The 21,574-nt window shown below is 47.3% G+C and overlaps 8 protein-coding genes across 13 annotated transcripts; 5 read left to right on the top strand and 3 right to left on the bottom strand.

Moving 5' to 3' along the window:
• Positions 1 to 1,819: 1,819 nt before the first annotated feature.
• LOC108021065 (acyl-coenzyme A diphosphatase NUDT19) lies at positions 1,820 to 8,097 on the bottom strand. Of its 4 annotated transcripts, XM_070995849.1 has the most exons (7): positions 7,984 to 8,097; positions 3,385 to 3,476; positions 3,080 to 3,324; positions 2,751 to 3,008; positions 2,583 to 2,664; positions 2,313 to 2,520; positions 1,820 to 2,245 (listed from the first exon to the last, which is right to left on the bottom strand). In XM_070995849.1, the coding sequence occupies exons 2-7, from the start codon at positions 3,472 to 3,474 to the stop codon at positions 2,043 to 2,045; spliced, it is 1,086 nt and encodes a 361-aa protein (XP_070851950.1). In that variant the 5' UTR covers positions 3,475 to 3,476; positions 7,984 to 8,097; the 3' UTR covers positions 1,820 to 2,042. The 4 variants fall into 4 exon arrangements, 3 of the variants coding, with proteins under 3 accessions (XP_070851950.1, XP_016945063.3, XP_016945065.3); XM_017089574.4 differs by lacking the exon at positions 7,984 to 8,097 and having other exon boundaries at positions 3,385 to 3,579; XR_010653549.2 differs by lacking the exon at positions 7,984 to 8,097 and having other exon boundaries at positions 2,039 to 2,245; positions 2,313 to 2,537; positions 3,385 to 3,580.
• LOC108021067 (activating signal cointegrator 1 complex subunit 2 homolog) lies at positions 3,815 to 5,408 on the top strand. Its single transcript, XM_017089579.4, has 2 exons — positions 3,815 to 4,790; positions 4,852 to 5,408. The coding sequence occupies exons 1-2, from the start codon at positions 3,863 to 3,865 to the stop codon at positions 5,391 to 5,393; spliced, it is 1,470 nt and encodes a 489-aa protein (XP_016945068.3). The 5' UTR covers positions 3,815 to 3,862; the 3' UTR covers positions 5,394 to 5,408.
• On the top strand, positions 6,727 to 8,049 carry LOC108021068 (uncharacterized). Its single transcript, XM_017089580.4, has 2 exons — positions 6,727 to 7,622; positions 7,683 to 8,049. The coding sequence occupies exons 1-2, from the start codon at positions 6,769 to 6,771 to the stop codon at positions 7,765 to 7,767; spliced, it is 939 nt and encodes a 312-aa protein (XP_016945069.3). The 5' UTR covers positions 6,727 to 6,768; the 3' UTR covers positions 7,768 to 8,049.
• On the bottom strand, positions 7,957 to 9,996 carry LOC108021066 (acyl-coenzyme A diphosphatase NUDT19). Its single transcript, XM_017089578.4, has 5 exons — positions 9,798 to 9,996; positions 9,213 to 9,394; positions 8,940 to 9,154; positions 8,534 to 8,876; positions 7,957 to 8,466 (listed from the first exon to the last, which is right to left on the bottom strand). The coding sequence occupies exons 2-5, from the start codon at positions 9,318 to 9,320 to the stop codon at positions 8,062 to 8,064; spliced, it is 1,071 nt and encodes a 356-aa protein (XP_016945067.3). The 5' UTR covers positions 9,321 to 9,394; positions 9,798 to 9,996; the 3' UTR covers positions 7,957 to 8,061.
• LOC108021064 (acyl-coenzyme A diphosphatase NUDT19) lies at positions 9,562 to 10,854 on the top strand. Its single transcript, XM_017089573.4, has 2 exons — positions 9,562 to 9,751; positions 9,810 to 10,854. Exons 1-2 carry the CDS (start codon positions 9,659 to 9,661, stop codon positions 10,803 to 10,805), a joined length of 1,089 nt encoding a protein of 362 aa, XP_016945062.3. The 5' UTR covers positions 9,562 to 9,658; the 3' UTR covers positions 10,806 to 10,854.
• On the bottom strand, positions 9,909 to 12,119 carry Ctu2 (Cytosolic thiouridylase subunit 2). Of its 2 annotated transcripts, none has more exons than XM_065863398.2 (2): positions 10,853 to 12,119; positions 9,909 to 10,790 (listed from the first exon to the last, which is right to left on the bottom strand). In XM_065863398.2, the coding sequence occupies exons 1-2, from the start codon at positions 12,061 to 12,063 to the stop codon at positions 10,757 to 10,759; spliced, it is 1,245 nt and encodes a 414-aa protein (XP_065719470.2). In that variant the 5' UTR covers positions 12,064 to 12,119; the 3' UTR covers positions 9,909 to 10,756. The 2 variants fall into 2 exon arrangements, with proteins under 2 accessions (XP_065719470.2, XP_016945061.3); XM_017089572.4 differs by having other exon boundaries at positions 10,860 to 12,119.
• Positions 12,120 to 12,372: 253 nt separating this feature from the next.
• Positions 12,373 to 17,185, top strand: swm (Zinc finger protein swm). Of its 2 annotated transcripts, none has more exons than XM_017089530.4 (6): positions 12,373 to 12,526; positions 12,835 to 13,116; positions 13,181 to 13,637; positions 13,702 to 16,011; positions 16,148 to 16,276; positions 16,341 to 17,185. In XM_017089530.4, the coding sequence occupies exons 2-6, from the start codon at positions 13,058 to 13,060 to the stop codon at positions 16,563 to 16,565; spliced, it is 3,180 nt and encodes a 1,059-aa protein (XP_016945019.3). In that variant the 5' UTR covers positions 12,373 to 12,526; positions 12,835 to 13,057; the 3' UTR covers positions 16,566 to 17,185. The 2 variants fall into 2 exon arrangements, with proteins under 2 accessions (XP_016945019.3, XP_016945018.3); XM_017089529.4 differs by having other exon boundaries at positions 13,699 to 16,011.
• Positions 17,186 to 17,362: 177 nt separating this feature from the next.
• Top3alpha (topoisomerase 3-alpha) lies at positions 17,363 to 21,527 on the top strand. The gene is made up of 5 exons (XM_017090377.4): positions 17,363 to 17,578; positions 17,643 to 18,276; positions 18,337 to 18,798; positions 18,861 to 21,188; positions 21,256 to 21,527. Exons 1-5 carry the CDS (start codon positions 17,423 to 17,425, stop codon positions 21,426 to 21,428), a joined length of 3,753 nt encoding a protein of 1,250 aa, XP_016945866.3. The 5' UTR covers positions 17,363 to 17,422; the 3' UTR covers positions 21,429 to 21,527.
• Positions 21,528 to 21,574: the final 47 nt, after the last annotated feature.

The following is a 21,574-nucleotide window of genomic DNA, read 5'->3' as shown; positions in this document are numbered from 1 at the left end:
TTTGGCTGGGTGTACTTTTAAAATATGTATGAATGTTTTTACAAAATATTTAAAGTTTTCGAAATACATGATAACTAATTACAACAAAAAATTTATATTTAAAATGAATCCAGATCTTTTAATGATTTCTCAGTTCAATTCCATATATCTATCATCCCCCTGTTACATAAACCTTTTTTATCATACCCAATATCCCAGGGTATTCAATCGACTCAAGTTGAGTGCAAACAATGCACACAATAAAAATAAATCTCTCTGGAACAAGTGTGTGTTTTGTTACACCCGTGGGAAGTCCGGGTGAGAAGTTGTCAATTACTTGCGAATCGATCTGGCCAAGTTCTGTTTTGGCATTCATGTCACCGCCAGGTGACCGGGACCTCCTCGAATAATCGCTCTAATTGGGCGATTGGGCGCTTTCACAGAAGACATGGCAAGAAAGTACGTGATATGCATTCCACCTTTTCAGGCAATTAATAAGCCAATTCGGAATCGTCGGCCACGTAAATCAGCATTATGTCGGGGGCAATGAAAATGAGCTCTAAATTCAATTACAGGCCTTGTCTTCTTCATTTTCCCAAGTCCTCACTCCCACATAAATCAAGAGTCCTGGCTGCCTGGTCCTCAGATGCTAATTTACGCGAGACCTGAAATGTCTTAGTAGATGCTAAGCGGCTTTGCCCCTCATAACTCACTTTGTCACATTATGCATTTAAATTTAATGTGTAATTTATGGGAGGATTTGTCGACCTTCCTGCCTGCGATGTCTGTTAATTAGAAAATCAGTTTGGAACTGCGTTGTCAGGGGTACAATTTGTGGATAGAGTACTTTTTTTGGGACATTGAACGAAGTAAGAATATAACTTATTTTAAATTCCGGAGATGTAAAAATCCAAAAATTTAAAATAATATCCAAATTTAAAATACTCTTAAAAGTTTTGATACTTATGGATTTCTATAAATATGTTCTTGAATAAGGGTAGTAAATACGAAACATTAACAAACCTTAACCTTAACCTTAACCAAACTTAATCTTTAAATGTTCCATACTAATATCAAAGTGAAATTCTCAGCTCTTCCAATATCCCTAAACTATTTCGGCAACACTGGTATCACACCTCTATTCCTGATGCGTGGGAGTAGTCCTTGCTCTATCATGATATGTGGGGGGTGCTCTATTAATTACACTCCATAATGGTTACTTCCGCTGGGCCCACATAATAGCATAATTAATCGATATTAAATGAACATCAGCGGAACAATAAACGCCGGAAGCCAGCCACAAAAGGTTAAATTAAACGAAGTAATTGTTACACAGCCACAGCCGTTGAAAATCGACCCCCTCAGGCAGTTTGGAAGTCCCTGAGGAGGGTTGTCCTGACTGGGTCCTTTACAATGCATAATAAACAGTCGAGCGGGCACGGAGCAAACAAAAGTGGGGAAACGAAGCTCGTTGAGATTTTGATTTTTAAACGGCCCATCGGGGGGTGGAAGTGCGGACTGGTTGGGATTGAAAAGACAAGGCTGTAAAGCGCACAAAGTCACACGGCAGGTGGCGTTGAAAATTCCGAAAGTGGGTGGGTATCTCGGCACACAAAGTGATTTAAATGCACTTCTAATGGGATGAAATTATATACTGTCTGAGCTTGAGTTACTCCAGCTCCCTCTCTTATTTATACCAATCCCATTTCCACTCCTATTTGTGGTTTCAAGGGGAGGACATGAATATGCATGGATTTGCGCTTTTGATGTGCTAACCATCAAGAAAGCAAATCCAAAAAGGGGCACCTTCATCTTAATCTAACTTACGACCAACTTTAACTTAAACTGTACATTTTTTAATTAAAATTTTGTCTCATAAAATAATAATTAATGCCCTCAGGGCCAGCGTTTAAATAATTTGATGGCCGGCTAAAGCCGCTTAAAATAATTTCAAAACAACAATTTGTGACTGCCTCATTTCAGGGGTCACATTTAGCATCTTATCAGAGCTTAGCAGCTGGGGTCACCACTCGCGTCGATGGCCAGCCAGCTGCGGTCTGTGATTACAGCTTTTGGCGCTCCAGATGAAATTTTAGCGGTCTCAAGTGCCCGTTGGGTGGGGGAATATTCATCTCCAAGTTTCGAATTGAAGGACCATACGCATATCGATGCAGGCACTTTGAACGAGCTCTAAACTCATCTTCCGAGCCAGGAAAACTGATAATTTCGTCAACCAAATGCGGCTCTGGAACATAGAAGTCATCACCTAGGAAAATACATATCAGATTTATAATCTATCTCTATGTTAAAGCGATTATTTTTTAAACACAAACCTGGCAAGACATAAATCATAGATCCTTTGCAGTCATAAGCCACCGGCAAGAACATGGTAGTGCCTAGTCCACTGCGCTTAATGGCAAAATCCAGCAAACTCTTGTAATCTTTGATTCCCATTAGGCGCAACAATTCATAGACCTGTGGAGGCAGAAACCAAACCTCGCCGAGATCGGCCAGTCGCAGGAGTTCCTCTGGTGTAAGCCACTATTCAAATAATAAAACTAAAACTAATGTTACAAGTAATGATATTAAAAGATTATCCTTACCAGCGTCTCCTTGACCTCAGAAGGTTCCTCCAGCAATTTGGGATGCTTATCCGCAAAAGCCATAAAGAAAACCGTTTCGTGGCTACAAACATTTGAAACCAAAACTTTACCATTATAAGTTCGAAGATCCTTCTTATTATCAAATAAGATTTTCAGTCAAGCACCCACCCCTTGCGCATAAATCCTGGACTCGCCCAGGCGGACCACTCGTGTAGTGCCCACAAATCCGGCACCACTTTAAGCTCCCGGCAGAGGGTCAGGAACTCGCTGGGTTTGTTGTGCACCCGTCGCTGCCACGCCTCCAGATCGGGGACATCCTGAACGCAGGTCACTGCACCGAAATCCAACTGGTTGCGATTGCGGCACAGCAGCACTCCCACCTCCTCAAAGCACTCCCTCACGGCGGTGAGTCGCAGTGTAATTTCACTGAAAGGGGAGACAAAGGTCAGAGATTAAGCTCGTAATCTGATATAACAAACAAGAGTCTTTGGACTCACCGCGCCCAAATGCGGGAACGCTTGAAGAACCGATCGTAGCAGCCGGTGCCCTGGGGCGCCAGGATAGCAGGACGATCATCGCGAATGAGAACCAGGCGACGCAGTGCCTCCTGTGGGACCCCAAATTCCTCGAAGTACTGCAGCCAGGCCACGTTCTCATCCGCCTCGGAATCCAGAAGGCCACCGGGGAATACGGTCTGGTTAACCATTGCCGCTGTGGCATCGCTGCGTTTGAGCATAAGCAACTGCAAGATGAGGAGTATGAGATATACAAGGCCATTCCTGGAGAAGATCTGTATGCCCACCTGGTAGTCCTCACTTTTGCCGAGATCCCTGGACACCAGGATAACACTGGCCGATGTGCGCCACTTGGGCGGAGTAGCAGCTTGGCTCATGTCTGCAAATAATTAGCTAAATAGTTAGCTGAACTTTGTATTTTCACCCACAACATAAAATCAAAATGTTGTTTGTGCGCCCTCCAATTCGCTCAGCTGATTGGCCTTCGCCTATCGATAACGACTCCTACTGTAGGAAGTGATCGATAAGCCGCTTATCAGCGGGTTGTATTTGAAATTTGAATTCGTGCGAAATTGAAACTTTTACCTTTCGGCCAGATAAAACCACAAAACTACAAGCCAAGCATGTTTGCGTAGAAGAACAAAAGACCAAAATAGATTAGTTTGTGCTCGCCACACGTGTTCGCAAACATATTTAAGCTCTGCCCTTGGACAACAAGAGACACTTGCAATTGGTGTTCCCATACGAAAGCAACTTGCATTTGAAATGAAAGTTTTTACCACGATCTTGTTCCTGGGCTTGTGCCTCAGTGGCATTCGTGCGGAGGAAGAATTGGAGAGCATCGATGATCTGCTGAAGGATAATGCGAAGGGCGTGAAGACGGCCAATGCACTTCTGACCAGGATTGCAGCAGTCAGCGAGGAGACACAGGCTGGTTTGGCCGAGCAAAAGGAGGCCCTAAAAGCTCTTACACTCATAGAGGAACTGCTGGCCAAGCTGACGCTCACTCTGGAGGCAAGTTCCCAGAATCTGGTGGCCACCCTCTTGAACATCTCCAAACAGGGTGAGGAGTATGGACATCGCACGGAGGCAGAGCTTTTGGAACTGGCCCGCCTACAGGAGGGCACCAAGGAGCTGATCAATGTGCTGGAGGCCAAATTGGATGCCTACCAGAGGCATGTGCTTCACAGTTCCCGCAACATTGACAAGAGCATCGATGGACTGGCCAAACTGATCACCAGGACGGTGCTGCCACAACTTAATGGGCTGAAGTGCACCTTTGATAGCTTGGAAACGTCCCAAATCAACGTGGAGGTGGAGCTAAAGAGCCTGGCCGGAGTTAAGGAACTTAACGAGAACTCGTACCACAAGCTGGATGTGCTGGAGAATCAACTGAAGCAGCTGAATCGCACCCAAGAGCAGCGCCTGGACACTTTGATCACTGCCGTGAAGCATTTGCAGCCTCATAGCTCCCGGAAAGTTGAGGCAGCTTTGCGTGAACTGATCATCTCCCAGAAACGCATCGAAGTTGACCTGGAAGAGTGCAGTCGGCACCAGCCGTATCCAGGCTACCAGGATGAGTCCTATCTGCCCACCTATGGAGGCGAGGTCCCAGAGCCACAGTATTCTCAGCCCAAGCCCAAGCAAGTGGATCTGGAGCAGGTGTGGAGCATCAAGGAGCCGCCAAAGCAGGGTATGTTGACTTTTATGGTTCTTGATTGGTTCAGAAATAATACGTCTTTCCCCGTTTACAGGAGAGTACTCCGGGAGCTACAGGGTGACTGCCTATGCCCAATCACCTGAGCCCAGGGAGAACCAACAGAGCTCCAGTGCCGTGTCTTGGCGGCCATCGCTGCCCTGGGAGAATGCCTTTCCGTACCAGTCCGCACCGGTTCACCAACCATGGAACCCAGCTCCTGCCCACGGTACCACCTCCCAGCCCAAGCGGAATCCAGGTCCCAAGGAAGAACACTCTGCTCCTGCGCCACCACCCCACCAGTCTGCCAATCCTGAAGCCAACAAGCCTCCTGTAGAGCACAAGCCGAAATCTAACCAAGAGCAATCCCAGAAACCCCAAACCAACCCCGAGCAATTGCAGAAACCCCAGCCCAATCCCGAGCAATCCCAAAAACCCCAACCTAACCATGGACAACCTCAATCATCCCACAAGCCGCAATCTCACCAAGAGCAAGCTCGCAAGCCCCAATCGTATCAGCATCAATCTTACAAGCCAGAACTCATCCATCCAGGAGAGTCTTTCAGGATTTGGTACGGAGATCTGCCCGAAGGATATTGAAGACATATTAAACTGGCACATCAAAAGATTTTCGAGACCGAAAAAACGTTTAGAAACTATTTATACAGTATTCACATAGAAAAATATAATATCCTTTTCAGTATATTTTTATATCTTTAATAAATAAATTACAACGTAAAAGAAACTCATCCGGTTTTATTACTTTTAAGTCGTAGGACTTATACTTCCTTCTACAACCAATTTAATATGTATCCGATGATCTGAAATATGGTTATTAAAATATAATTCGGCAAAAGAAAGCTTTGCAGAAATTATAAACTTTAAATATATATAACGATACTTTTTTAATTATCACAAGAGTTTAATCTTTAAATGTGCTTATACAGGTCTTCTTCAGGCTTCAAATTTGATTTTATATAAAAAATACAAATATTTTTTTGGCATTGTAACCAATTTTCAGATGAATAAATTGATGGTTTTTTAAATATATTTCCATATGTCTAACTTTGTTTTAAACTCGTAGACCAATCAGTAACCTAAAATGCATAAATCTTTTCAGTTACTAAAATATATTAGAGCTGCTAATTTTTAAAAGCGAAGTCAAACACAAGGTTTCAGAATAAGCCTACTGAGTATATGATAAAACTCGAATTTTAAAAAAGTGCAATGTGCGTTTAACATAATGGGCCAATAAATAACCTCTATAAGGTAAAAGGCCAAATAAAATGATTGGGAAATCATTTCAATGCTCTCCTATTATTAAAAACTATGTTATTCGTTGAGCTTTTACAAATTGTGTTCAAATTAATCGATCTATTGGCACAGAAGAATTGTTGAAGAAAGTTGCTTAACAATCCTTAAAAATGTTAACCAGAAGTAGTTCATAAAAATGTTGTTGTCATATCAAACACTTAACTAGACCTATTTTCTGAATGAATTTTAACAAGTAGCAGATGGGGCACGTTTTTCAGTGGTATCGTACTACCGTTACGCACAAAAAACAGGTCAATCTGTTCCCAAAGAGAGCTGTTTAGAAACAAAGAAGAATTTCAAGACGTGACTATACCTAGTTTTCTTCGTGTTACCAAAAAGTCGATGAACTAAAAAGAATGTAAGACAAATATGAGAACGTAAAACATGTATCGTTTAAGATTTGTGTTTGGCTATCAGAAGGTTGCTGTTTGTGACAAACTTTTTATTTTGATGATATAGTCGATCTGTTGGTGAGGAAACAAACATTTTCAGATTAGAGCAGCGTTTGCAGCTGCATTTACTAAAGAAGAAGTGGGTGGTTTGTGAACTGATAGAACTTAGCACAGTCTGCGACACGTTTTGGACCCTAAGTTGGACTACATAAGGTGCAGTTCTGACCAAAGAAAGCCACACATTGGTGAGCATCCATCAGAGAAACACCATGAGAACGCAACTGATTTTTGTAACGATCTGCATTTACCTTTGTGGTGCTTCTGCTCAGGATCTGGATTCATCTCCCGAGATCCGTAGGGAATTGAAGGATCTAATAAAGGGTACTGAAGAGTTGAACATCGGAGTGGAAAATGTGAAGAACGTGCAAAAGGGCATCGAGGAGAAGTTTAAGCATCAGCGGGATGAGATCGAGCTTATTGGCCAACTAGAGGTTGCATTAGCTGTACTGGATACAAAGGTTCAAGGCAGCTTCGAGGCTGCAGGTTCCGGAGTGGGAAACTTGACAGCCATCATCAAAGCAATCCAGAGCCAAAATGAACAGTCCATTCAGAACCTCACCAAAGTGGATCTGGCCATCAGGAAAGCTCTAGAACAAGTCGCTGTCAATCAGAGCAAATACGAGCAGGATCTGGATGCGGTGACCTTATCCGTCAACTCAAATCTAGCAGAGATTCAGCAGTTGATATCGCAGCGCATTATTGGTGACCTTATCGGCTTGAATAACAAGGCTAAGGTTCTTGAGGGACAGCAGCGCAATATTATTGGTCAAGTCGGACATCTGGGAGAGCTGAATTCCTTGGCTGATCGTGCCAATCGCAAGATCAATCAACTGGAGTGGGGTCTAGTCCTACTCAATCGCACTCAGTCCGAAAGCCTTAATGGCATCGAAAACACTGTCCACGCAGTGCAGGTGGCCACCTCCCAAATTGATCACAAGCTCGGTAGCCTGCTGGAGAACCAAAAGAGCATTGCAGAGACATTGGAGGGCTGCAAGCGTAAAAGTCCCCCAAATCAAAAGCCCTACGAGGTCTGGACCCATCCGGAACATGCCCCCATCTCCCAGTAAGTTTTTAAGCCTATATATTAATTCTCTTATCTTAATAACTCATATTCCCTTTTAAGATCCAAGTCAGAGAGCAGCTACGCCTCCGAAGAAGAGGCTGAACTCCTTTACAAACTCTGGTATGGCAAGGGCCAGCAGGAGTAAAGGACATAAACTCACTAAACACTCCTAGTAAATTTTTTTTAACCCCCTCCTGTAGGTTCTTTTTTAACTTCTTAATTCAATTTTATCTATATAAAGCTAATCCATCTTTTTCTAAATGTATATTAAATTCTTCTTAATGCTTATATTTGTAACATAACATTTTAAAGAAACATTTTAACAATGGTACTCTAAGAAAAAAGTCAACATTTTACTTACAGCTTTTTACAATTTATGGTCAGTCCAAACATTAAACCTAGATAAGTGCACATAATATCAAGGAAACTGCTTTCTCCTTTATAGCTTGGTGGGGTCCACGGGATGCACTTGACCATCATCCCGGTCAAAGTTAATTAGAAGCTGTGACTGATGCTGGTTCCAGTGCTCCGAACGATGTAGTTTGCCATTGGCCTGCGATCGAAAATCCTCGACTGACAAACCAGTCTCGATTTTGTCGCTACTAGCATCCGGATCGGCGGGATATGCCTCGTCTCCTGGCAAAAGGTGTACAGTTCCATTCTGGCACTTGTACATCACGGGATGGATCAGGCCAAGGCCTTTCAGTTCACGCTCTGCAGCGAATTGACGCAGACTCTCCAATGAGGAGAAATTAAGGAAGCGAGATAGCTCATAGAATTGTGGAGGCGGCAACCAAAGTTCCTTTCTCAGGCACGCTTGAAGGAAGTCTAATGGTGAGCGCCACTACAAGGAGAAATAGGATAGCTTATTAGGTGAAATTTCGTAGAAAATAATTGTTTATATTGTTTACCGCACAATCCTTGACCTCGTTGGGTTCGATGAGAACGCTGGGCTCTTGTTCTAGAGCGGTCACAAAGAAGGCCGTCTCGAATCGCTTCTTAAAAGTAGATGGTGTGCGCCAAACGGACCAATCGTGGAGTGACCAAACGTCTGGGAGCACCTCCAGCTGCTTACAGAGCTCCAGGAACTGACTGGCATCATTGTGGACGATGTGCTGCCAGTGGACACGATCAAACTGATCGTAAAACTTTCCATAGCCGCTGGTGGAGGTCAATGACTTGCTGTCCCTACACAGCAGGATGCCCAATTCCTCAAAGGTCTCTCGTAAGGCAGTTAATCGAAGAGCTAGGGATCTGTAAGGTATGTAAAATGGAGTCACAAGGATACTTTATAGAGGACAAATTTCAGTTGCCTACGGATCTATCGTTTCTTTATCTTCTTTGTACTGGAATATCTCTGGACGTGGACCCTTCACGTTGCTGATATTTTGCAGTTTGTTGGCACTGATTTCGTTCCGCCGAAAGTGATCCAACCAGGCGGGTGAACTGTCTGTAACATCGCAAACGCCGCCCGGAAACACCGAGGACTCCGGCATGAAACTGGACTTTTGGGTTCGCGTAAGGAGCAGAGCCTTAACGAAAAACTTACTGTGTTAACATGAGTTTTTATAAGGATAAACCGCAACTTACATTGTAATCAAATGATTTGGTTTTCGCTGATTGGTCCTTGGCCAGCAGGATCAGGCTGGAGGATGATCGGATTTTGGGCAAGACCTTGGACATGTTTAGGTAATACATCGATTTCGATAGCTTGGCAGGTGCTATCGATTATTCGCCAGCTGTTGTTTACATATTTTAAAAATACCCAACACCTGTTGAATAAATAGGTATGATGTGTTTATTGCCTTTAGAAAATCGGCTAAAAATAAATATTAAATTGTATAATTATTCTTTATTAAACAAACATTTCCAAATAATTAAGTCCAATGGCTGAATAATAATAATGAAATTCCTATATTAGGGTATCATACAGTCGTATCCCGTGATCTCAACATTAAAGTTTTTGTTATTATGGGTTTAAGATCAAAGGTTTGTGGAACTGGATCAGTGAATCAACCGGACTTGGACTCTAAACTATGGGAGCTACTACACAAACTGGAACCTACAGACCTTCGGCTAGCCTAATACTGGCTGCCAAACAGGATTCTTTAGAGGAATACGACTATAGTGTGAGTCAAATAATTTCAAGGATCAACATTAAATTAACATGTTTACCTCTGGCCAAAGTTACTGTTGATAAAACGAACTGAAGGTACTTCTTATGCACTGAATCACTGCGTCTTCCCAGGTGGCGTCTTCGATCCGAAAGAGGATGAATCTTTGGAATGGATTACTTATTTTAAATCCTTTGGGGTGACCGATGAGCAGCTGAAAATGCTCAGTCACAGTCAGAATACTCCCAGGCCTGAATTTCTATCTGGCGGAGAGCACTTTCCAAGGGACATTGCATTGCGACTGACTGCACTGAGAGAATCTTTCGAGGAGGTGGGCATCCTGTTATGCACTAGTCAGACTGATTTCATGGAGTGGGATTCCAAATCATGTCATCCTCGTACATTACTCCTCGAGCCAGGCGAGCGCTCTGAGTGGCAGCATCGAGTTCACAATGATGCCTCCCAGTTCCTGGAACTCTGCAGGCATCTTAATGTTATTCCCAACCTCTGGTCTCTCCAGGAATGGTCCATTTGGAGAACAGCAGCCACAGCCAATCGGAAATATGACACTGTATACTACATCTCTGCGCTGGATGAACAGGCCAAGAATATTAGTCTTCTGCTGGAACCGCACGAGGTAGCCTCCGCCCATTGGATGAGTCCAGCGGAAGCATGGACGAGCTCACAAACTGGCGTCATTTGGCTGCCATTTATGCTGCTCTACGACATCGCTCGTCTGATGAACTTGCATAGCTGGCAGGAGCTTCTCAACTTTGCCCGCCAACGGAGTTCCCGAGGTGGCACAATGCTGCAGCCCGTTTACTACCGCTGCGATGACTGCATGTTTGGAGTACTTCCTGGAGATGAACTTTATCCCATGGAACCTGGCGCCTGCACACAAACCAATATCTTGTCGGGATCGGTGAACGAACTTCATCGAAAGGCCAAGCAATACAATCGCTACATAGTCTACGATTTTCACCACGTCGTGCTGGCTTCCAATGTCCCGCCCTGCGATGGTCATTTGCCACTCCAGCCACTTGTTAACACCAAGCTAGCAAAGTTGTAGTAAAAAGTTAAAGTAGTTGAAAATAAATATATTTTCTCTTTCGCTACAATTTACCGCTCTCCAATTCCGCCTGTATACCGCGACAGGCGTGACACAGGCCGTCCTCCGACTGCAGTCGCTTCTTGGCCAAGCCTTCGAGGTCTTCTCCGTTTTTGTACAGACCCACACCGGCCTCTGAAACGGATCTAGAGTACTCGATGGCCAGCAGAGTGTCGGAAAGTGTGGAATCCAGAGAAGACTGGCAGTGAACACAAGAGGTCTGCTCCGGATGGGCATTGACGGCTATTTTGTCTCCAGTTCGAAACACTGTGGATACGGTGGAAGCATAGTTTTGCTGCAGGTTAGCCACAAAGGCGGTCGTGAGGTTCTGTAGACTGGCAGTCTGTCCACGCTCCTGGCCATAACGTGAGCCACTCTGGATAAGTGGCTTCAGTCGCTGAGCATGTATATAAAATTGAATTTCCTGCTCGTTTAGATCTTTGAGGGGTCGCAACAATTTGACATCGCCAGCCAGCCGATCGTCGAGGAGAGCCACATCCAAGGCGGCACTGCCACCACGTCCCAGTGCTATCGCAGTCAGCAACTGGGTGGCCAAATCCACACTTATGCTGGGCTCAAAAACATGAGTGCATTGCAGCTCCTGCGCCACCGAAGCAACCAGGTTCTTGCGCTGCTGCTGCAGGTAATCCTGGCGAGCTGTCAGGCTGCGCAATTTGTGGAGCTTCTGGTCAAGCTCGTTAGTTTTATTGGGGGAAGTATTGTAGTCCTTGATCCTTTGCAGGGAGTTGGGCAAAGACCCCAGCTTAATCATATGGAACTCAAAGGGTTCATATTGTGTGGATAGATTTCGGAGCTCTTCGATGTCCACAGGATCACGCCCCTGCACCTGCTGATCCTCCACGTAAACCACACGTGCATTGCAATGAAGTCTTTTGAACGTGTTTTGGGTTTGTGCGAAGTGTAGCATGTCCAGGAGCACCAGGGACTCCGCAGAGCCGTCCAGAACTAGGAGAACCTCGGCGTTTCTGGGCAGGATCTTGGCTGCACCCAGCGCTGCCCGGAACTTGTGCCTTGCGTACGCCAGAAAGCAGTCACGGCACTCCGCTGTCCGGAAGTTGAGTTTGTAGAGTTCGCTGGAGGTTACTCCGCATTTGTTGCAATCCCCTGGGCTAAGGACGATTCCCGATGGCAGGGATTCCGCCACCATGGCGTGGGCGGCTCCCTCGTCTCCAAAATCATCTTCGCCTATGCTGCACATGGTAACTATTTACGTTTAATATATTAATTTCACAGATAAACGAAATTACCAGGGATGCAAAAGGCCTATCGTGACAATCTAGCGGGTTTCACGCAAGTTTGTTTTGTTAAATAGTCCAGAGAAATATTTTTCAAGCAAAAAACACTTTAAAAAAACCAATATGTGACTATCATTTGCCGTCTTCGTCTGATATTAACATAAATCTTTAGTGGATAAATATTTAAAAATTAAATATTTAAATAATTTGTCAATTATAAGTATATAGCTACTTTATAGCTACCTAATCGATAGACACCACCCATCCAAGCCTATCGATATACCAGACGATATATCGACTACGCAGCCTAAACTCGTCAAAAAGCAACCTTGCAACAGGAAAAGTGCAGTGAAAATTACAAAAATAGCTGTTTAAACCTAAATTTGTTGTACAAATATTATTCATAAGTTATATTTAAGGCTTGAGGTACGTGCAATTGGTGTTTGTGTGGGAAAAAGAGTTGAGAAAACCCCTGAAATTTGGGCGCAAAAAACTGGGTGCTGCTGATAAGTATGTATGTGAGTGCCTGCGTGTCTGTGTGTGTACGTGCGGTTTGGTTGTGTGTGTGCTTCGTGCTCGTACGCAAGCAAAAAGTATCGGGTAGCAAAATCGAGAAACTTTCTTATTGACGATAGCCGAGCGAGAAGAGGAAGCAGCTCAGCTCTGACATTTAATTGAAAGGGCAGGAAAAAATTTCAACGAAAAGTGAAATAAACGCCGACATCTCATTGCAGAGCATCAAAGCAGAGGATAACGCGTTAGCTGGAAGTTAACAGTGCACCCAAATCCACGCAGAAACGTCGCCCGAGCGGCAGAGGTCATCTTAAAAATACATTTTCGGGCGTGTATGCCCCCCGAGCACGATTAACCCCCCACCCAGATAAGCCCAGACCAACGCAAGTAGCCCCCAACCAAAAACAAGAAGCAGCAACCAGTGTAGCAACAACCCGCCTCAGAATGATTCTGGAGAATTCCGACAAGCTCAAGGATTGGCTGAGCGTGGTCCTGGAGCCACTGTAAGTCCATTGTACTCACTAATAATCCCAATTTCAGCTTCTAACCCTTGAATTCCAATTACAGCTGCGATGCAGACTCCTCGGCCTTGGCGCGCTATGTCATCGCGCTGCTGAAAAAGGATAAATCGGATAAGGACCTCAAGCGGATCATGATCGAGCAGCTTGATGTTTTCCTGTCCGAGGAGACGACGCGCTTCGTGGAGCGCCTCTTCGATGCCATTGCCAGCGAGGAGTACCTGACGGTGCCTGCCGCCCCCCTGATAACGGCCTCCAGTGCCTCCGCCAATGAGCTGGATCTCGACCAGGAACTGGCCCTGGCCATTGATGGGGCCCAGGATATCGAGGCCGTGCTGGCCGCCGATTCCCCGCCGCCGCCACCTAAAGACAATGTGATAAACCCAGATAGCAATCAGGTCAAGTTGGAGCAGGTCAGCCACGACGCCAGAGAAGCCGAGGCGTTGGCCTTTATCAGCCAGGAAGCGGGCATTGGATCGCAGCCAGATGTCAAGCCAGCCTTCGATGTGAGTCTTTTGTGGTCTCTTAGTCATAGCATTTTTTATAATTTCTCATCTTTTTTACCAGCAGCACAAAACCAAAGAGTCCCACAATCCACAGTCCGCCTCCAACTACCAACACCACCATGTGCGCAGTGCCAGTCCACCTGGCAGGAGCAGCGGCGTCAGCGGGACTGGAGGAGGAGGAGCTGGCGGAGCAGCTCTGGCAGCGGGATATGCTGACAAGGAAAACCAGCCGCGTGACAGTCGCCGGCGACGTGCCTCCCTTCGGTCCCGTTCTCGCTCTCGGTCGCGTTCTAACGAGCGCGCCTTTCGGCGATCCAGGTCACGCGACCGTCGGGTGAACGACCGCGAGAAAACACAACGACAGTTCCGCAACAAATCCCCGCCAGGCTCTCAGACCGACAATCGGCATCACGGCCGGCGCAACTTTGATCGCCGGCGCATCGGAGGAAATGCAGATGAACGTCCACGTTTTGGAAACAACAAGAGCCGACGCTCCCACAGTCGATCCATGTCGCCTGATCGAAACGCTCGTCGCAACCAGAGCTCCCCGGAGCGAGTGCAAGCAGCCCAACCCAATCAAGTTCCCGCTCCAGTGGCGGCACCTACGCCCGTAGAACATCCGGCTGCCCATCCTCGCCAGCGCTGTCGCGACTTTGACGAGAAGGGTTACTGTGTCCGGGGCGAGACATGTCCCTGGGATCACGGCATCAACCCGGTAGTGTTCGAGGGCATCAACAACTCAGCCCTTATGATGTCTATGCGTGAGTACAATCCGGATGCGCCCGAAATATGGGCGCGGGGCGGTGCACCGCCACCAGGAGCTGGTCAGGGAACTGTGCCTCCGCCAACGCAGCCGGGCCAGACCACCATTAATCCGTTCACCGGTAATGTTCGACCAAGTACTCTGATGAGCGGCTCTGGGCCCAATGGACCGATGGGTGTTCCCAATCCCGCTGACTATGCCCGCAATCCAGGCGCTCCGCCACAGTCTGCCATGATGCCATTCCCGTTCAATCCCACTGCTGTGACTACTCCATTGCAGCGTCAACTGATACCCATTCCCGTGGTTGATGGCGCTCCGTCGGGCGGCGTTGCAGAGGTTGGTAAGCGACGTTTCGAGCTGGAGGATACGGTGGCCATTGCCGATGTGCCCACGAAGCGAAAGGTGCCAATCAACAGTCGCCTTGGTCCACGGGTTAATCCCAATATGCAGCAGCACAATAGCTCGCTGGAGCTTCGGAAGGTGCCGCGTGGATTGAATACCATCGCCCATTTGAACAACCACTTCGCCAAGTTTGGCAAGATCGTTAACATCCAGGTTTCGTACGAGGGAGACCCAGAGGCAGCTATTGTGACTTTCTCCACCCATGCGGAAGCGAATGTGGCCTACAGGAGCACCGAGGCGGTGCTGAACAATCGATTCATCAAGGTCTTCTGGCACAACGACAGCAGCGGTGCGGATGTGGGCCAGATGAATCAGATGGGCGGAGGAGGCGGTGGCAGGAAAAACGCGAGCCAGTATCATCTGCATAACGTTCCAGCAGTGCCCACGCCCAATGCTGACAGTGCGAAGATCAGCAATGCCAATCCTCTGACCGAAGCGGGGGCGGGCAACATTGGCACCCCTACGACGGAGCAGGCCAGCACAGCAGCTCCCGCCTCCATGCGTCTCAAGCTGAACACGACGACACCGGGCGGCGCAGCTGGAGGACCAGGTGCGGGTGGAGCTGCTTCGGGTCGTCCCATGAATCCGACCGCTAATGCAGCCAGCATACGCAAGAAACAGGAGGAACAGCAGAAAGCGGTTCATCAATTGGCCAACGGGCTGCGCAAGCGCAAACAGGAATTGCTTCAGAGCTACATGAAACAGATGAAGACTGCTTTGGAACTCGTAGAGCGCATGGACCAGCAGGATGCCCAAAGGGCCCCAACCCTGCAGACAATCAAAGTGCTGCAGATGACAATCGATAAACTAGGCAAGGAAATCCAGGCCGAACAAGATCAATTGCAGGCACAAATCCATCAACAACAGCAGCAGCAACAGCCACCCGTCAAGAAGACCAAGGAGCAGCAGAAGAAGGAGTTGCTTGACATGGAGCTGGAGCTGATCGCCCAACAGCAAGAGGGTAACGACACCACTGCCATACAGAAGCGTCTGGAGGAGCTGCAGCGCAATCTGGGCGTTGGCGGAGGCCCAGGCGCAAACAACAAGTCTCCCCACTTTGCGGCAGCTTCAGGGGCACCCGGTGGCGGAGCAGGACGCAAGCGTCCAAATCTGCCGGAGGGACCCACGCGCGTCGATAGGCGACCAAAGGCTATTGTGGTCACTGGCTTTGCGGCCGAGGAGGCAGACTTTGTCCTGGGGCACTTTAAGGTGAGATTTCCGAAAATCGTGATTTCTTCACACTCAAATGTATTATGATTAATAGTTTAAATTGCATTGCTTTTAAAATCCAGACATTTTACATTGAGTTGTATCTAAACTATCAATTTTTCGGTTTCCCGCACAGAACTTTGGCGAGATTTCCAAGCATGATGTAGACCGTGAGATTCCACAGTTAATACTCTCTTATGCGACCCGTCTCAATGCCGAACAGGCCGTGCTCCGGGGAAAAATGTACAAAGACAAGCGTCTGCAGGTAAGTCAATTGCAAAAAAAATCCCTTGGCTAAGGCAATAAATTAATTCGATTTGCAACAATAGATTTCGTGGGCGCCCGTGGTGACACCCGCACCGGTTCCGATGGCGGCCCCGGTTGAGAAGTCCACTGCACCCGTTGCCATGGCCGTTAGCCTAGAGAACCCAAAACAGTTGATCCAGTCCGTCAGCGAGAGCGAGAGTCTGTTGGGCAGCGACACGCTGCCGGAGCTGCGTCTAGAGGATGAGGAGGAGGACGAGGAGTCCGAGGATCGTTCCTGGCGTCGTTGATGCACCGCCCTGCGCTGCTGAGGCGGCCGGGGAAGCTTCGAGTGGCTCACAAGTGTTAGGGAACCCTTAACATGTATTTGTTGTTATTCTATATCTAACTGCGGGGTGTGCGGCAGTGCCAGGAAAGATGCACAGCGAAGCACTCTGCACACTTTCTGCATAATTAAACGCTCTAAATATTACTAATATTTTACTGAACATAAGTTACGAATCGCATACAAATACGAATGAGTTTAGCTAAGCCTAAGTCCGAATTAACAACACAGAAACTACAACTTCAAAAGCGAAATGCAACCAACTCTAAGGCTCGGTGCAAAAATGCGCGAGGCAAAACATTGGTTAAAGATCGTGAACTACCTTTGTATTTACACATTTTTCACTCTATCCTTTTCTTACATACAAATATATATATGCAGATATATAATTGTTAAGATTTTATGTTGAGTTAAAACGATAAAACACTAAAAGAACAAAAAAATTGCAAAGAAAAAATCCCCAAAAACAAGCGCAATGAAAAGTTAAAAAAAGAAAAAAATCGTAGCAACGTGAATGCAAAACAGCAAGTTATATAGAGAGATATAATAAATAAAATAAATAGTTTCGTATTTCAGGAAAAACAATGCTTTGAATTGGGCTGAGGGTGAGAGACATAATTTCATGTCTTAAAATATTAATTCTAGATGAAGATATTTTTCACAATTCGAAAAAGCGCGCTTCACATTTTTGGTGTGACCAGCCGATAAAAGCAAGGTACCGTTGCAATCGATGCTTAAACTGAAAGCATCGATTTATGTATCGATAATCTACTCTTCATATGGCGCGATTCAATGTTTTACTATTTTTGTGAATTTATTTGAATGAAAGCTGTCCTAAAATGTTTTCGCACCGTGGTTACTGCACACAGATGCTACTGCGCTAAGCCCGGCCAGGAGATGAAGTTCCTCAACGTGGCGGAGAAGAACGACGCCGCCAAGACAATTGCCGGTTTGTTGTCCAATGGCGCAGCACGCAGGGTAAGGAATTTGATCGGAATTTTAGGATATACATCCATTAACTTATTTGTTAACCTGCCCACAGCGCGAGGGCTACTCGGTGTACAACAAGGTCTTCGACTTCGAGGCTCCTGTACGCGGTCAGAATGCCAAAATGGTCATGACCTCCGTTTCCGGCCACCTGATGCAGCTGGAGTTCATGGTGTCCTATAAAAACTGGCGAGTGGTGGATCCCCGCTCCCTGTTCGATGCCCCGATAAAGAAGTCCGTGGGCCCGGACTATGAGCCCATTAAAAGGACTTTGGAGCGCGAGGTGCGCGGCTGCCAGGGATTGATTGTCTGGACGGATTGCGATCGCGAGGGCGAGAACATTGGCTACGAGATAATCAATGTATGTAAGGCTATCAAACCGAATCTTACGGTTTACCGGGCCACATTTTCGGAGATTACCACCATTGCGGTGCGCCGGGCTCTGCAGCAGTTGGGTCAGCCGGACAAAAGGCAGAGCGATGCGGTGGATGTGCGCTCGGAACTGGATCTACGGACAGGGGCTGCCATTACCCGGTTCCAGACCATGCGCCTGCAGCGCCTCTTCCCCGAGAAGATCGCCGACAAGCTCATATCCTATGGAAGTTGCCAAATTCCCACTCTGGGATTCGTCGCCGAGCGGTACAAGGAGGTTGAGGCGTTCGTATCCGAGCCCTTTTGGAAGATTAAAGGTAGGAGAGCAGCTGAACTGACACTGGAAAGTTCTATAGCTTGGGCTTAATCTTTTTTAGTCCTGCACACCATTGATGACTTGACGGTGGAGTTTAATTGGGCACGAAATCGTCTTTTCGACAAGGAAGCATGTGAAAACTACCTGCTACTCTGCCTGGCCGAGCCAGATCCTCGAGCGCTCGTCGAAAGCGTAACCGTCAAGCCCAAACACAAATGGCGACCCACTCCGCTGGATACGGTGGAAATGGAAAAGCTGGGCTCAAGAAAACTCAAGTTGTCGGCCAAGGAGACTATGACCATAGCAGAGAAATTGTATAGCAAGGGTTTCATTAGCTATCCCCGCACGGAAACCAACCAGTTCTCCAAGGAGTTCGCTCTGGCGCCACTAGTTGAGATGCAAACGGGTCACCGCGACTGGGGAGCATTTGCCGAGCGGGTACTCCAGTGGGGCCCAAATCCGCGCAACGGCAACAAGTCGGATCAGGCGCATCCTCCCATACATCCTACCAAAATGGCGGAAAGTGAGTTTATCACTACTTAAATCAGCTGTCCTGCCTTACATACGTTTCGTATTTTCCTGTAGATTTGCAGGGAAACGAGGCTCGTGTTTACGAACTGGTGGTGCGACACTTCCTTGCCTGCGTCAGCAAAGATGCCGTCGGCTCTGAAACGCTCGTTCACATTGACATTGCAGGGGAGAAGTTCACGGCGAATGGTCTGGTTATTCACGAACGCAACTACCTGGATGTTTATGTATACGACAAGTGGAGTGCCAAGCAGATTCACCACTATGAAAACGGCCAGCGCTTTGAGCCCACGGAGGTGTCGTTGCACGAAGGAGCCACCACGGCTCCGCCTCTGCTGACCGAAGCGGATCTGATTGCACTAATGGAAAAGCACGGTATTGGCACGGATGCCACGCATGCTGAGCACATAAATACGATTAAGGAACGCGGCTATATCGGAGTGCTCGACAAGGGCTTCTTGGTACCAGGAGTTATAGGAATGGGTCTCTACGAGGGATACGATGCCATGGAACTGGCTCTGGCCAAGCCTCAGCTGCGTGCAGAGTTCGAATCGGATCTGAAACTTATTTGCCAGGGGCAAAAGGATCCCAAGGTGGTTTTGAACGAACAGATAGCCAAGTACAAGCAATCCTACCAGCAGATCACTGACAAGATCACAGCCATGGATGCCAAGATAGCTGCTCGAATCAATGAGACGCCAGCGGCCAATACTTCGGGTCAGGAAGGATCCGATCAGACTCAACCCACTATGCAAACGCTCTTTCAGTGCCCAAAATGCAATCAGGCGCCACTGGCGCTGAAGCCCAAGAAGAACCAGCAGGGCTGGTACATTGGTTGCAACAACTTCCCCGACTGCAAAAACGTCGTCTGGATCCCAACTGAGTGCAAGGACGTTTCCGTGTTGGACGAGTGCTGCCCCTCTTGCGGCGAAGGTCACCGAATGCTCAAGTTCCGTCTAAGCACGCCATACTATCGCGGGGTATTCAATACGCCCAGCGGCTGGTACAAGACCTGTCTGCCGTGTGACAATCTCTTTCGCACCACATTTAACATTAATTTGGATTCAGTTAAGAGAGTGGGTGGCATTGTGGGCGAGGTGAGAGGCGGAGGATGGGGTCCGGGACCAGGACCAGGAGGAGGAGGAGGCGGCGGTGGTGGTTCCGGAGGAGGAAGTGGTCCTGGAGGAGGAGGCGGTGGTTCAGGAGGATGGGGCAGTGGACCAGGCGGAGGTGGTTCGGGCGATGGAGGTAGTAGCTCTGGAGGTGCTCGCAAAAATCCTCCACCAGGAAAAGGAAATAAAACTGACAGCGGTCCTAAGAAATCAGTAACCAAGAAACCACCAAGCGAACCAAAGCCGAAAAAGGCACCAAAGACCACTGTTAATAAAAAAAATCCAAGTATTAAATCCTCTGGCGGCATACGCAGCTACTTTACCAGTTCAGCCACTACGAATTCCCCCACCAACGAACTAGATGGATTCTTCGATAGTAACGATGGCTTTGAGGATGCCATGTTGGCTGCTGCAGACTCCGTGGAATCGGGTACAAGCCAATCACAAACCTCTAACGTGGTTCCTCTGGATGACGACATAGCCGCCGCCTTTGCCGCGGACGATGATGCTGAATTTGAGGCGTTGGTGAATGGAGGGAATGTGCGGGCCCACGCCGATATGGATTCCCAGCTGGATAAGAGCCTCTCGTCATGGGTACAGGAGCAGGACGAGGCAGATGACAGACCCATGCTTTGGGGAAGTCGTGAAAGGACTTCCTACGGTACTGCTGCTCCCACTCCTCCCCCCAAACCGGCAGCTAAACGCCCGAGGTGGGACAGTGCCGAATGGGATGCTCCACCCCCATCGGCTACCGAACCGGAAACAGTACTTTGCACCGGGTGCCAGCAACCAGCTCGTCAGAATACCGTTCGTAAGGATGGACCCAACCAGGGCAGGTTGTTCTACAAGTGTCCCAATCCAGATGCGTGCAACTTCTTTCAGTGGGCTGATGAGCCAGCTTCATCATCCAGGAGCAACAATGCCTTTGACAGTACCGCTCGGAGCACAACCAGTGCTTCCTCTTGGGGCACCAACCGAGTGGTCACACTACCTAGTAATCACCAGAGAAACTCCCAACTTGGCCAATCATCTATGCGATCCAACTCTAGCAGCACTGTCACCATTACCCAAACGAAAACGAAAAAGCAGGAGTGGAATACGGCGACCACGTCTCCAGGCGATGGGGACCAGGTAATGTGCAACTGCGGGCAAGTTGCCAGTAGCCTGACAGTCCGGAAGGACGGGCCCAACCAGGGTAGGCCCTTTTTCTCGTGCCCTACGCGGGAAAAGTCCTGCGGTTTCTTCAAATGGGGAGATGAGGACCAAAACCAAGGTGCGTTTTCTATTTACTCATATAGAATATAAATTAAGTTAGTAAGATGCTATGATATTTATTTCAGGTGCCAGCAGTAGTTCTAGTGCCGCTTGGGGATCGTCCAACCGTAATCCTTCTGGACGTAGTCAGCCTAACGCTTCTACATCGGATGGTCCGAAAGCACGTCGCTGTGGACTTTGTCGGAAGGAAGGACACACACGAAACAAGTGTCCGCGCAAGAATGACTTTGATATGTAATAAACACACTGCTACATAACAGATAAGTAAAAATCATGTGGATATGTATTTTCTTGTACATTGTGTATAAAGTGAATAAATAAGTAATTGTTTTTTTTTTTTAATTAAAATAACACACAATAGCTACACTACTTATTTTTAAACAC

Source organism: Drosophila suzukii, chromosome 2L (genome assembly GCF_043229965.1).
Source record: "Drosophila suzukii chromosome 2L, CBGP_Dsuzu_IsoJpt1.0, whole genome shotgun sequence".
Taxonomy (NCBI): Eukaryota; Metazoa; Arthropoda; class Insecta; order Diptera; family Drosophilidae; genus Drosophila; species Drosophila suzukii.
The sequence above is the reverse complement of the archived record's forward strand: the minus strand, read 5'-3'. Positions and strand labels throughout refer to the sequence as shown.

What these genes read in the sequence shown, in the direction of transcription:
- LOC108021066 (XM_017089578.4), bottom strand. Translation starts at nt 9,320, where the DNA reads ATGTATTACCTAAACATGTCCAAGGTCTTGCCCAAAATCCGATCATCC. An exon ending in CCAAATCATTTGATTACAAT is followed by an intron (nt 9,155 to 9,212) that starts GTAAGTTGCGGT and finishes TTTTTCGTTAAG; the next exon opens with GCTCTGCTCCTTACGCGAAC. An exon ending in GATAAAGAAACGATAGATCC is followed by an intron (nt 8,877 to 8,939) that starts GTAGGCAACTGA and finishes CATACCTTACAG; the next exon opens with ATCCCTAGCTCTTCGATTAA.
- Top3alpha (XM_017090377.4), top strand. Translation starts at nt 17,423, where the DNA reads ATGAAAGCTGTCCTAAAATGTTTTCGCACCGTGGTTACTGCACACAGA. An exon ending in CCAATGGCGCAGCACGCAGG is followed by an intron (nt 17,579 to 17,642) that starts GTAAGGAATTTG and finishes ACCTGCCCACAG; the next exon opens with CGCGAGGGCTACTCGGTGTA. An exon ending in TCCTACCAAAATGGCGGAAA is followed by an intron (nt 18,799 to 18,860) that starts GTGAGTTTATCA and finishes ATTTTCCTGTAG; the next exon opens with ATTTGCAGGGAAACGAGGCT.
- LOC108021068 (XM_017089580.4), top strand. Translation starts at nt 6,769, where the DNA reads ATGAGAACGCAACTGATTTTTGTAACGATCTGCATTTACCTTTGTGGT. An exon ending in GAACATGCCCCCATCTCCCA is followed by an intron (nt 7,623 to 7,682) that starts GTAAGTTTTTAA and finishes TTCCCTTTTAAG; the next exon opens with ATCCAAGTCAGAGAGCAGCT.
- Ctu2 (XM_065863398.2), bottom strand. Translation starts at nt 12,063, where the DNA reads ATGTGCAGCATAGGCGAAGATGATTTTGGAGACGAGGGAGCCGCCCAC. An exon ending in GAATTGGAGAGCGGTAAATT is followed by an intron (nt 10,791 to 10,852) that starts GTAGCGAAAGAG and finishes CAACTTTGCTAG; the next exon opens with CTTGGTGTTAACAAGTGGCT.
- LOC108021064 (XM_017089573.4), top strand. Translation starts at nt 9,659, where the DNA reads ATGGGAGCTACTACACAAACTGGAACCTACAGACCTTCGGCTAGCCTA. An exon ending in TAGAGGAATACGACTATAGT is followed by an intron (nt 9,752 to 9,809) that starts GTGAGTCAAATA and finishes CTCTGGCCAAAG; the next exon opens with TTACTGTTGATAAAACGAAC.
- LOC108021065 (XM_070995849.1), bottom strand. Translation starts at nt 3,474, where the DNA reads ATGAGCCAAGCTGCTACTCCGCCCAAGTGGCGCACATCGGCCAGTGTT. An exon ending in CGTTCCCGCATTTGGGCGCG is followed by an intron (nt 3,009 to 3,079) that starts GTGAGTCCAAAG and finishes CTCCCCTTTCAG; the next exon opens with TGAAATTACACTGCGACTCA. An exon ending in CCAGGATTTATGCGCAAGGG is followed by an intron (nt 2,665 to 2,750) that starts GTGGGTGCTTGA and finishes AAATGTTTGTAG; the next exon opens with CCACGAAACGGTTTTCTTTA.
- swm (XM_017089529.4), top strand. Translation starts at nt 13,058, where the DNA reads ATGATTCTGGAGAATTCCGACAAGCTCAAGGATTGGCTGAGCGTGGTC. An exon ending in AGCGTGGTCCTGGAGCCACT is followed by an intron (nt 13,117 to 13,180) that starts GTAAGTCCATTG and finishes TTCCAATTACAG; the next exon opens with CTGCGATGCAGACTCCTCGG. An exon ending in ACAAAGACAAGCGTCTGCAG is followed by an intron (nt 16,277 to 16,340) that starts GTAAGTCAATTG and finishes TTGCAACAATAG; the next exon opens with ATTTCGTGGGCGCCCGTGGT.
- LOC108021067 (XM_017089579.4), top strand. Translation starts at nt 3,863, where the DNA reads ATGAAAGTTTTTACCACGATCTTGTTCCTGGGCTTGTGCCTCAGTGGC. An exon ending in CAAGGAGCCGCCAAAGCAGG is followed by an intron (nt 4,791 to 4,851) that starts GTATGTTGACTT and finishes CCCCGTTTACAG; the next exon opens with GAGAGTACTCCGGGAGCTAC.